The following is a 12,154-nucleotide window of genomic DNA, read 5'->3' on the forward strand; positions in this document are numbered from 1 at the left end:
GATGGATCAATGAATATAGGTGGTTGGGAGGGCTTGAGTATGTCAACTAGATGACTTGGAATGTTGCTTGGACTCCCACACCTTGAAGTGGCCGGTTGGGGTGGTATTTATAGCCACCATCCAATTTTGTAGCCGTTGGAGAAGCTGCTGGCGATGGGCGCACCGGACAGTCCGGTGCACACCGGACATGTCCGGTGCCCTAGCCACGTCATCCTATCCGTTGGGGTTGGAGCTGGTCGACCGTTGGAGGCTTTTGTCCTCATGTGGCACCGGACAGTCCGGTGCAGCACCGGACAGTCCGGTGCAGCACCGGACAGTCCGGTGCCCCTCTGACTTCTGCTCTGACACTCTGAATTCAACTGTACACTTTGCAGAGTCGACCGTTGCGCGCAGATGACCGTTGCTCCGCTGGCACACCGGACAGTCCGGTGCACACCGGACAGTCCGGTGAATTTTAGCGGAGCAGTCTTCGTGAAATCCCGAGGCTGCCGAGTTCCTGAGGCCGCGTTCCGTTGGAGCACCGGACACTGTCAGGTGTACACCGGACAGTCCGGTGAATTATAGCGCGCCGGCCCTGGACTTTCCCGAAGGTGGCGAGTTTGAGTCTGAGTTCCCTGGTGCACCGGACAGGTACTGTTCACTGTCCGGTGGCACACCGGACAGTCCGGTGCGCCAGACCAGGGGTGCCTTCGGTTGCCCCTTTGCTCCTTTGTTGAATCCAAAACTTGGTCTTTTTATTGGCTGAGTGTGAACCTTTTTACACCTGTATAAACTACATACTTGGGCAAACTAGTTAGTCCAAATATTTGTGTTGGGCAATTCAATCACCAAAATTATATGGGAACTAGGTGTAAGCCTAATTCCCTTTCACTAACCATCATCAGGCTCCTGGTATGAACGATTGGACTTCTTCTCATGATCATCCATCGTTCGACACGTTTGCTACTCACAATCACCCTCCACCTAGAGATGTGGGTCGATCCTTTGAGTCATCATCCAGTCAGTATTTGGGAAATCTACCAAAGCTCCAGGTTCCATCGTTTGATGGTGAACATCCCAAATTGTGGCAGTCGCGCTGTCAGGCTTATTTTCGCATGTATGATGTGGATTATAGCATGTGGATCAAAGTGTCATCCATGCAGTTTACAGGGCCTGCGGCCAGGTGGTTGCAGTCTATTGAACCCAAGCTGCCTTACCTTTCTTGGGAAGAATTTGGCACCTTGATTCAGGAACGTTTCGCCAAGAATCAGCACCAGTTTCTTTTGAGGCAACTATTCCATATCAGACAGTTGTCCTCGGTTTCAGCTTATGTTGAAGAATTTTCACAACTGGTCGACCAATTGACTGCCTATCAGAATCAATCGGACCCATTGTACTATACATTGAAGTTTATTGATGGTCTTAAGGACGACATCAAGGCAGTGGTGATGTTACAAAGACCTCAGGATTTCGATTCTGCTGCAGTGCTGGCACAGTTACAGGAGGAGGCTGTGGATTTATTAAGAAAGAGGGACTCACGGCGTGCATACTCTGGAGTTTCGTCTGCTGCTAGAGACTCTAAACCACCCTTGAACAGCAAGCAAGAGGATCAGAAACATGGTAACACCAGCACTGAGGCCAAATTGGCTTCGCTATATGCATATCGCAAGGCACAGGGTCTTTGTTACAAGTGTGGGCTGCAGTATTCAAGAGGACATAAATGTGCTGACACAGTACAACTGCATCTAGTGGAAGAATTGTGGAACATGGTGCCTATAGCCGAACCAGAATTGATTACCTCAGATGATGAACAAGAGGCTAAGTTGTGCATGCTGACCCTGTCTCAAGCAGCAGTCGAGAATGGCAACTCTCCTCGCACCATGCGATTCATGGGTCATATAGCAGGAATGGAGATTTTAGCCTTGTTGGACTCAGGGAGTTCTCATTCTTTCCTCAGTGAAGCAGTGGCAGCACAGTTGGTTGGCGTTACACTGATGGACAAACCTGTCAACGTACAGGTAGCCAATGGCTCAAAGTTATCTTGTGCTTATGAATTGGTGAATGCCAAATGGTCAATCAGTGGAGTATCATTTTCTTCGACATTGAAGGTGTTGCCATTACCTACTTATGATCTCATTATAGGCATGGACTGGTTAGAGGCTCATAGCCCTATGGTAGTGCATTGGTCACAGAAGTGGCTTCGCATATCCTTGCCAACATCTATGGTAACACTGAGTGGTTTGGCTTCATCAGTGCTCCACAGCTCAGTTATTCAGGTCTGCAGTTTGTTGGAGTTACCAGACAAAGAACAATTGATTCTTCAGGGCCTTCCTGCAGATATTCAGGACCTTATTCAGCACTATGCGCCAGTCTTTGAATTACCCACTGGCATGCCTCCTGCCAGAGATTGTGACCACCAGATTGAGTTGCTACCAGGCGCTAGTCCGGTCCAGATGCGACCTTATCGATATGCCCCAGCCTTGAAGGATGAAATAGAAAAACAGATTTCAGAGATGTTACAATCTGGTATTGTGCAGCCCAGCAAGAGTGCATTCGCTTCATCTATTATTCTTGTCAAGAAAAAAGATAACACTTACCGGTTTTGTGTGGACTATCGACATTTGAATGCTCTTACAGTCAAAACCAAGTTTCCTGTACCAGTTATTGATGAGTTTCTGGATGAGCTACATGGAGCAACCTGGTTTTCGACATTGGACTTGCGAGCTGGATTCCACCAAATCCGCATGAACCCTCGAGATCAACATAAGACGACTTTTCAAACTCACCATGGCCATTTTGAATTTAGAGTCATGGCGTTTGGGTTGTCTGGAGCTCCGGCAACGTTTCAAGGGGCAATGAATTCCACATTGGCACCACTATTGAGGAAATGTGCACTAGTCTTTTTTGATGATATATTAGTGTACAGTCGGACTTGGACAGACCATCTCCTTCATTTGTCCCAGGTATTACAGCTGCTGCAAAAGGACCAGTGGCATATTAAGCTCTCTAAGTGTGCCTTCGCCCAGCAGCAGATATCTTACCTTGGTCATGTTATCAGTACTCAAGGTGTTGCTACTGATCCAGCAAAGGTGAAGGCGGTTCAAGCATGGCCAGTACCTACTAATTGCAAAGAGCTTCGAGGATTTTTAGGTCTCGCGGGATATTACAGAAAATTCGTAAGGAATTTTGGCCTTATTGCCAAGCCACTGACCAATCTTCTGAAAAAAGGGGAATTATTTGTTTGGACCCATATTCATGAGCAGGCATTCTCTGCGTTGAAACAGTCCCTAACGACGGCACCAGTTTTGGCATTACCCAACTTTGATAAGCCTTTTGCCATCGAGGCAGATGCGTCGGGAACAGGCATTGGAGCTGTGTTGTTACAGCAAGAACATCCCTTGGCCTTTGTCAGCAAAGCATTGGGTCCTCGAAATCAAGGGTTGTCCACCTACGAAAAAGAGTATTTAGCTATCATTTTAGCTGTGGATCAGTGGCGGCAGTATCTTCAGCATTCTGAATTTGTTATATATTCAGACCACCGTAGCCTGTCACATCTCACAGAGCAGAAGCTGAGTACTCCATGGCAACAGAGAATGTTTTCAAAGTTGCTTGGTCTTCAATACCGCGTGGTGTACAAAAAGGGGGTGGAAAATGGGGCAGCAGATGCTTTATCACGAAGACCACCTGCTTCAGACGATATTCTGTTCAGCCTGTCGTCCTGCAAGCCTCAATGGCTACTCCAAGTGGTCGACAGCTATACAAATGATGACCAGGCACAGAAATTACTTGCTCAGCTTGCTCTTCACAAGTCCAGCACAGGGCCATACACCTTACATTCCGGCCTCCTTCGTTATAAAGGGAGAGTGTGGATTGGTGCTGATTCACGTCTACAGACTACAATCGTTTCGTCGCTGCATGACAGTCCAATGGGGGGCCATTCGGGATTTCCAATAACCTACAGAAGAATCAAGCAGCTGTTCGCCTGGTCTGGGATGAAAGCTCAGATTAAGTCATATGTTGCTTGTTGCTCAGTGTGCCAACAAGCTAAGGCCGACAGGAGTCGATACCCGGGGCTGTTGCAACCCCTTCCGGTGCCGGAGCAGTCTTGGCAAGTCATTGGTCTCGACTTTATTGAAGGACTTCCCAAATCAGCTAATGTTGATACGATACTGGTGGTGATTGACACCTTTTCCAAATATGCCCACTTTCTACCTTTGTCCCATCCCTTCACAGCCTTTAAGGTGGCACAATTATTCTTGGATTCAGTTTACAAACTTCATGGCATGCCCACATCCATAATTTCGGATCGGGACAGGGTGTTTACAAGTCATTTGTGGCAAGATTTGTTCAGGCTTTCAGGCACCACTTTGAAGATGAGCTCCTCCTACCATCCACAAACAGATGGACAGACTGAGCGTATTAATCAATGCCTTGAGACATTTCTTCGCAGTTTCGTCCATGCTTTCCCATCCAAGTGGTCATCGTGGTTATCTTTGGTGGAATATTGGTATAATACTAGCTTCCACTCTTCATTGGGACGTTCTCCATTTGAAGTGCTTTATGGCCATCCTCCACGCCACTTTGGAATTACAGTGGCAGATGCTTCAGTGTCGGTTGATCTCCAGACTTGGCTGACAGACAGAGAGCTTATGGTTAAGGTCATTCGCCAGCATCTGCTGCGGGCGCAACAACGTATCAAACATCAGGCTGATAAGGGCAGGTCCGAACGCGAGTTTCAAGTGGGTGATTCAGTTTTCTTGAAACTTTAGCCTTATGTCCAAACCTCGGTGGCAACAAGGGCTAACCATAAATGGAGCTTCAAGTATTTTGGTCCCTATACTGTCGTTCAACGCATTGGCAAGGTGGCCTACAAGTTGCAGCTGCCTGCTACTGCTGCGATACATCCAGTTTTTCATGTGTCTCAACTCAAGCGTGCTTTGGGGGTGCCTCCACCTTTGGTCAGTGCTACTCTTCCTGATGATCTGGGCCATCTCCAGGTGCCTATGCAGATTTTAAATCGGCGTGTGGTGTTCCGTGGTGGGTGACAAGTACCACAAGTTCACGTTCGCTGGTCACAGTCTGATGAAGCTTTGGCCACTTGGGAAGATGAAGACTCCTTGCGTGCTCGGTTTCCAGCAGCTGCCGCTTGGGGTCAAGCGGCCTCTCAAGGGAGGGGGACTGTCAGCGACCCTGTTCGTCGCTCGACTGAAGATGAGGCAGCGCTTCAGGAATCAAGGCAGCCATTGAGCCGACGGGTGCGTAGGCCCAATGTCCGCGTGACAGGGAAAGAGTGGGCCGCCTGATGAGGCATGCGTGTAATAAATACTAGCTGACTTGATATTTCGCACAGGAAGGAAATGAACAAAGTTTTCCCGTCTTTTCCAGTTTCATAGTTTCTATCCGTTCTTCTTCCTCGCTTCTATCCTTCCACGGCTGCATCAGCGACGCGAGGCTGACAGGGAACCTGACTCCGGTCATGTCGAACGCGAGCCTGTTCCAGGACAGATCGATCTTTCTGAACGGCTTTGTGGCGCCGAACAAGAAGGACGGGTCACCGGCGAGCTGGTTGTGGGAGAGGTCGAGGGTGTCCATGTCTCCGTCGGCGTACCCCGCCGGGACCTCGCCCGTGAGCCTGTTGCTGGACAGGATGAGGAACCGGGAGCTTCCATGGAGCAGCCCGGGAGGTATGGACCCGCTGAGCATGTTGCCGCTGAGATCCAGGTACCTGAGGCTGGAGAGGCGGCTCAGGGACCCCGGGATCGGCCCCGTTAGCTTGCTGTTGGTGATGGTCAGAGCGCTGAGGTTGGTCTTCGTCAGGAAGCCCGGGACTGGCCCGGAGACCTGGGTGCCACTGATGTCGAGCTGCTCGAGGTGCGCGAGCTTGGCGAAGGAGGCGGGGATAGGGCCGTACAGTCCCGGCAGGGTGTCGAGCTGGATGGTTTGCAACATTGGTAGCTCGCCGTAGGCGGGAGGGATGGGCGCTGCCACGTCCACGTGTAGTTGGAATAGGGCCACGAGGTAGACGCGGCCAGCGTCGGGGGAGCATATGACGGCGGCGGCGGCGGCGGCGGCGTCCCAGGCACAGCAGTTCGTGGCTGGCATCCATGAGGATAGCTCCGGAGGGTTGCCGAGCTCGCCCTTGATCTTTAGGAGAGCAGCGCGGTCACTGCTGTGGCAGTCCATGGCTGCAGACGGCAGGTTCAAGGCATTGGAAAAGATGAACAAGAGGACGAGAAGCAAAGATGGAGGAGGGAGGCTGGAGTTCACCATTTTTCTTCGGTTGAGTGGCTGATAACGCTACTTGCGAGCCTTTGCTTAATATATAGGGGCATGGAGGAACTGGAACGAGATCCTTACTTGGGGAGGAGCCACTTATGCGTGGGCCCCATGTGCGAAAAGTGCAGAGGACAGGTTGGCTGGAGCACTTTTCTTGTTGCTCTGGACTCTTGAATTTAGGGATGGATTCACTTCGGATTCGTACGGATATGAATTGGTATGTCGCTATTTACCACATTTTAATTCGAATACAGATACATATATGAATGTTATCGGATAAAATACAAAATAAATGGTTCGAATTCTGTAACACCTTAGTTTTTTAAACCAACAGAATTTATCAAGATCTAGTTTAATTCGGTAAGATTTGAGTAGTTTAGAATCACAAATTATAGCTTTAAGTATTTTCCTTTATAAATCAATTAAAACAAATTGAAAAGTTAAATGAAAAGGTCCATATGTGAGTGAAATCATCCCCTTGTTGAATAAAATATTTAGAATAGTCTCTAAAATATGAAAACTAGAATTTGGATTTCAAAATAAAATAGAAAGATTCCCCTTCTTTGCTCAAGGTAATTGTTCTTAGAAGCATTCATCTAAATGAAAAGAATAATAAATAAATAAATAAATAAATAAATAAATAGCCTTGCATCTTATGCTAGAGTTTTACTTACTTGAGCATTTCAAATGTGTGTGTGTGAATTTCAAAACCAAATTCGAATTTAATCTGAAATAAGAAAAGAAAGCTAAAATAAAAAAGGAAGGAGGGAGAAACATCTCCTCGGGCCGAAAGGTGCTGCCCCGACCCATTTCCACGTGGCCCACTCCCGCCTGTCTTTCCCCATCTGCCACGCCTGGCGGGTCTATTGAGAGCACCTAGAGGGGGGTGAATAGGTGATCCTGTAAAAATCAACAACTAATAGCCACAAAACTTGGTTAAGTGTTAGTATGGCTAAGTAGCGAGCTCTTGCGAACACAAGTATCACAGAAAAACAATCACAAAAGACACGCGAGTTTATCCCGTGGTTTGGCAAGTATAACACTTGCCTACCTCCACGTTGTGGCGTCCCAATGGACGAGGGTTGCACTCAACCCCTTTCAAGTGATCCAATGATCAACTTGAATACCACGACTTTTCTTTGCTTATCTCTTTTCCCGTTCGCGAGGAATCTCCATAAGTTGGAGTCTCTCGCCCTTACAATAAAGATCACGGTGAAAGCACAAGAGTAAGGATGTGAAGCAACACACACAAATCCGCAGCAATACACACGCACACAAGACAAGACTTGAGCTCGAAATGAAGCACAACGAGTTCACTACAAGAACGGAGCTCAAATCACTAACACGGTCGATCAAGTGCGCGGAGACAGAGTGTGGAAGACTTAGAATGATCAAAGTATGCTTGGTTAACTCCTTCATGCGCCTAGGGGTCCCTTTTTATAGCCCCAAGACAACTAGGAGCCGTTGGAAGCCAACAAGGAAGGCAATTCTTGCCTTCTGTCGGGTGGTGCACCGGACAGTCCGGTGCACCACCGGACAGTAACTGTAGCATGTCCGGTGCGGATCTCCTTCCTAATTTGGCGCAGCCGACCGTTGCAACTCCGGGCTGGTTGGCGCACTGGACACTGTCCGGTGCCCCCAGCCGACCGTTGGCGCGGGCCACGTATCGCCCGCGGATTGCGTGGCCGACCATTGCGCTGGCGGCCGTTGGCTCACCGGACAGTCCGGTGAATTATAGTCGTACGCCGCCAAGTTTTCTCGAGAGCGGCCAGTTCACCGGAAGCCAGCCTGGCGCACCGGACACTGTCCGGTCCGGTATGCTAGACCGAACTGAGTCTTGGTTGCTTCAGCCAAGTCATTTTCTTGTTCTCTTTTCTCTGATTCTAGCACTTAGACAAATATATTAGTACACACAAAAACCAATATACTAAGTCTAGAACCATACCTTTGCTTTATTATTACTTCTCTCTTATTTAGCACATGAGAGCCTATTTAAATGTGTTGGGCACTTAATAACCAAAACAATATAGAAATGGCCCAAGGGCACATTTCCCTTTCAATCTCCCCCTTTTTGGTGATTTATGCCAACACATCCAAAAGCAATGCAAAACATGCAACATCGATTCAAATTGAAGACCAAATTGTTTTTAATTCTAATTTGGCATATTTGGATCATTCTTTGCCACCACTTGGTTTGTTTTTGCAAATCAATATCGTTTTCCTATCTCTAGGTTAAACACACATGTTTAGGCACAAAGAGAGATGTTCCAATTGAAAAATTGATCGAGTGATCGAGTGCCAAAAACTCCCCCTTTTTCTCATAATCATAAATTCTCCCCACAAGAAACCAAATTTTGACAATAAGAGTATTTTGGACAAATAAAAAAATTCTAACTCTACTTTTTTCAAAATTCTCAAGTGGTAGCTGATCCATTTGCTTTGGCCTTAATTTCTCCCCCTTTGGCATTAAGCACCAAAACGGGATCATTATTGACCCTTTAATCCCATTGCCTCACCAAAATTGTCAATTAAGAGCAAAAAAGCAATAAGAGCATATATATATGAACTTGGAGTTAATACTGGAGTGCAGTGGAAGTCTTTGCATGGTCCAAGTTCACCTTTCCCTTTCAATTCACCTTTGAGACTACATCAAGTAAACTCAAGCACAATTGTTAGCCTTAAGGGGTCAAGTTGTAGCACTTCTCCTCCTAAATATGTGCATCATTCACACATGGACCTATGAGGTCCGGGGATCCCTTGCACAACTTGAGTACCATAAATAAACAATAAATCTCATAAATGCATAAAGTAACTTGATCAAGGGCATAAAACACATGTATGCTATAAATCAATCCAAGTTACGCGAATCTAAGACATTTAGCTCACTACGCAGCCTGCAAAAGGTTTTGTCATCTAAAGGCTTGGTAAAGATATCGGCTAACTGGTTCTCGGTGCTAATATAGAACACTTCGATATCTCCCTTTTGCTGGTGGTCTCTCAAAAAGTGATGCCGGATGTCTATGTGCTTAGTGCGGCTGTGTTCAACAGGATTATCCGCCATGCAGATTGCACTCTCATTGTCACATAGGAGTGGGACTTTGCTTAGATTGTAGCCAAAGTCCCGGAGGGTTTGCCTCATCCAAAGTAGTTGCGCGCAACACTGTCCTGTGGCAACGTACTCGGCCTCAACGGTGGATAGGGCAACGGAGGTTTGTTTCTTAGAACTCCAAGACACCAGGGACCTTCCTAGGAATTGGCACGTCCCTGATGTACTCTTCCTATCAATCTTACATCCAGCATAATCGGAGTCTGAGTATCCAATCAAGTCAAAGGTAGACCCCTTTGGATACCAGATCCCGAAGCAAGGCGTAGCAACTAAATATCTAAGAATTCGCTTAATGGCCACAAGGTGACACTCCCTTGGATCGGATTGAAATCTAGCAAACATGCATACGCTAAGCATAATATCCAGTCTACTAGCACATAAATAAAGCAAGGATCCTATCATAGACCGGTATGCTTTTTGATCAACGGACTTACCTCCTTTGTTGAGGTCGACATGTTGGTCGGTTCCCATTGGCGTCTTCGCGGGCTTGGCATCCTTCATCCCAAACCGTTTGAGAAGATCTTGCGTGTACTTCGTTTGGGAGAGGAAAGTGTCGTCTTTGAGTTGTCTCACTTGGAACCCAAGAAAGTATGTCAACTCGCCCATCATCGACATCTCAAATTTCTGTGTCATCACCCTGATAAACTCCTCACAAGACTTTTGATTAGTAGAACCAAATATTATGTCATAGACATAAATTTGGCACACAAAAAGGTCACTGTCACAAGTCTTAGTGAAAAGAGTGGGATCGGCTTTCCCAACCTTGAAAGCATTAGCAATTAAGAAATCTTTAAGGCATTCATAACATGCTCTTGGGGCTTTCTTAAGTCCATAGAGCGCCTTAGAGAGCTTAAAAACGTGGTCGGGATACTGTTGTCGGCGTTTCGACCCCGGGGGGTCCCTGGACCGACGAGTAAAATTGTCGTTGCGTGTTCCAGCCCAGATGGGTTGGCGCAAGATGGAACACAAGGGGGGAAACACATGGCTCGTGTTATCCTGTGCCAGGGGATGCGCTTGCAGTAGGGGTTACAAGCGTTCGCGAGGGAGAGAGAGAGATAGCCTGTTCATCAGCCCGTCCTCCCGCGCGACCCTCTCGCATGAGGGCCCTGGACCTTCCTTTTATAGATGCAAGGAGAGGGTCCAGGTGTACAATGGGGGTGTAGCTATGCGCTAACGTGTCCGGCAAAGAGGTGCCTAAGCCCTGTGTACATGCCAACGTGGCTATCGGAGAGGTGCTGGAGCCCTGTGTAAGCGGTATCGTGGCCGTCGGAGGAGCGCCTGAGTCCTGTAGAAGCACAGCTGTCGGGGCTGCTGGGACGTTGCTGGTGTCTCCTTGCTTCTGTAGGGGGGCTGAGAACCACCGTTGTCATGGGCGCACGCGGGGAGCCATCATTACTTGTTACTGGGGCGAGCCTGGATGGGACGCCGGTCTTGTTCCCCCGTAGCCTGAGCTAGCTAGGGGTAGGGTAATGATGTACCCCCCGTGGCGTGGTCGGTCCGAGCCCAAGGTCGGGCGAGGCGGAGACTCCTCCTGAGGCCGAGGCCGGGGTCGGGCGAGGACGCGATTCTTCCCGAGGTCGAGGTTGAGGCCGAGCCCTGGGGTCGGGCGAGGCGGAGACCACCTTTTAAGGCCGAGGCGAGGGCCGAGCCCTAGGGTCGGGCGAGGCGGAGACCTCCTCCTGAGGCCGAGGCCCAAGGTCGGGCGAGGCGGAGCTTCCTGTTGCGCCTGAGGCTGGACTTAGCTGTTGTCAGCCTCACCATGGTGGGTGGCGCAACAGTCGGAGAGGGGCGAGCGGCGCTGTTTTCCTGTCAGGTCGGTCAGTGGAAGGTCGAAGTGACTGCGGTCACTTTGACCTTACCGACGGAGGCGTGTGTGTCAGGATAAGGTGTCAGGCGATCCTTGCATTGAATGCGCCTGCGATACGGTCGGTTGGTGAGGCGATTTGGCCAAGGTTGCTTCACGATGAAGCCTGCCCGAGCTGGGCTTCGGGCGAGTCGAGGGTGCGCCCGTTGCTTGAGGAGGCCCTCGGGCGAGGCGTGAATTTGCCTCGGACTGCTGTTCTCGCCCGAGGCTGGGCTCGGGCGAGGCAAGATCGCGTCCCTTGAGCAGACGAAGCCTTGACCTGAATTGCGCCCATCAGTCTCTGCAGCTTGCGCTGATGGTGGTTACCAGCCGTGTTTAGGAGTGTTGGGGGTACCCCTAATTACTGTCACACCCGGTTTTTAGAAGGTAAACCGAATGCGAACCATGTACGTGCCAGGATCAGTTATTCACGTACACAGCAGTTACATAACATGGACATCATCACACAGTGCTCAAATAGTATAAAAAGGGGAAATAATAGTCGATTACATCATACGTCTGAGACGTCCATATAGTTCTTACAATAAATCAAAGTGCGAAAACGAAACGTAGATAACACGGCCTTCACAGGCAGCCGACTGGGGGTTGCCGCTAACCCACACCTAGAACTCGTCGTAGTCTTGGAACTCCTGGAAGTCTCCTTCCACAGCTTCATCTTCTCCTGAGCAGTGGTTGCAATGCTGACAACCTGGGGGGGGGGTTTGGTGTGTAGAGCAAGGGTGAGTACACATCAACATACTCAGCAAGTATCCTGTTTGGCTGTAGTGGACTAGCTTTATGTGGGGATAAGTCAAGCAGTTGCTTTTAGTTGGTCAGATCATTACTTACTAGTAGAAAGCCAAGTTTTAGCATTAACCCAAGTTATTAACCCGATGTACCCTTTCCAAACGGAAAGAATACCACTTACCAGCACCATAGTCATAACCAGA

General features: G+C 48.7%; 1 protein-coding gene across 1 annotated transcript; it reads right to left on the reverse strand.

Annotated features, from left to right (window-relative positions):
* Window positions 1-4,809: 4,809 nt before the first annotated feature.
* On the reverse strand, window positions 4,810-6,258 carry LOC103654500 (polygalacturonase inhibitor 1). Its single transcript, XM_008681331.3, has one exon. It carries the CDS (start codon window positions 6,247-6,249, stop codon window positions 5,305-5,307), a length of 945 nt encoding a protein of 314 aa, XP_008679553.1. The 5' UTR covers window positions 6,250-6,258; the 3' UTR covers window positions 4,810-5,304.
* Window positions 6,259-12,154: the final 5,896 nt, after the last annotated feature.

The sequence above is a fragment of the Zea mays genome, chromosome 4 (assembly GCF_902167145.1).
Source record: "Zea mays cultivar B73 chromosome 4, Zm-B73-REFERENCE-NAM-5.0, whole genome shotgun sequence".
NCBI classification, from domain to species: Eukaryota; Viridiplantae; Streptophyta; class Magnoliopsida; order Poales; family Poaceae; genus Zea; species Zea mays.

Excerpts from the sequence above, each read along its gene's own strand:
- LOC103654500 (XM_008681331.3), bottom strand. The coding sequence starts at position 6,249 with ATGGTGAACTCCAGCCTCCCTCCTCCATCTTTGCTTCTCGTCCTCTTG.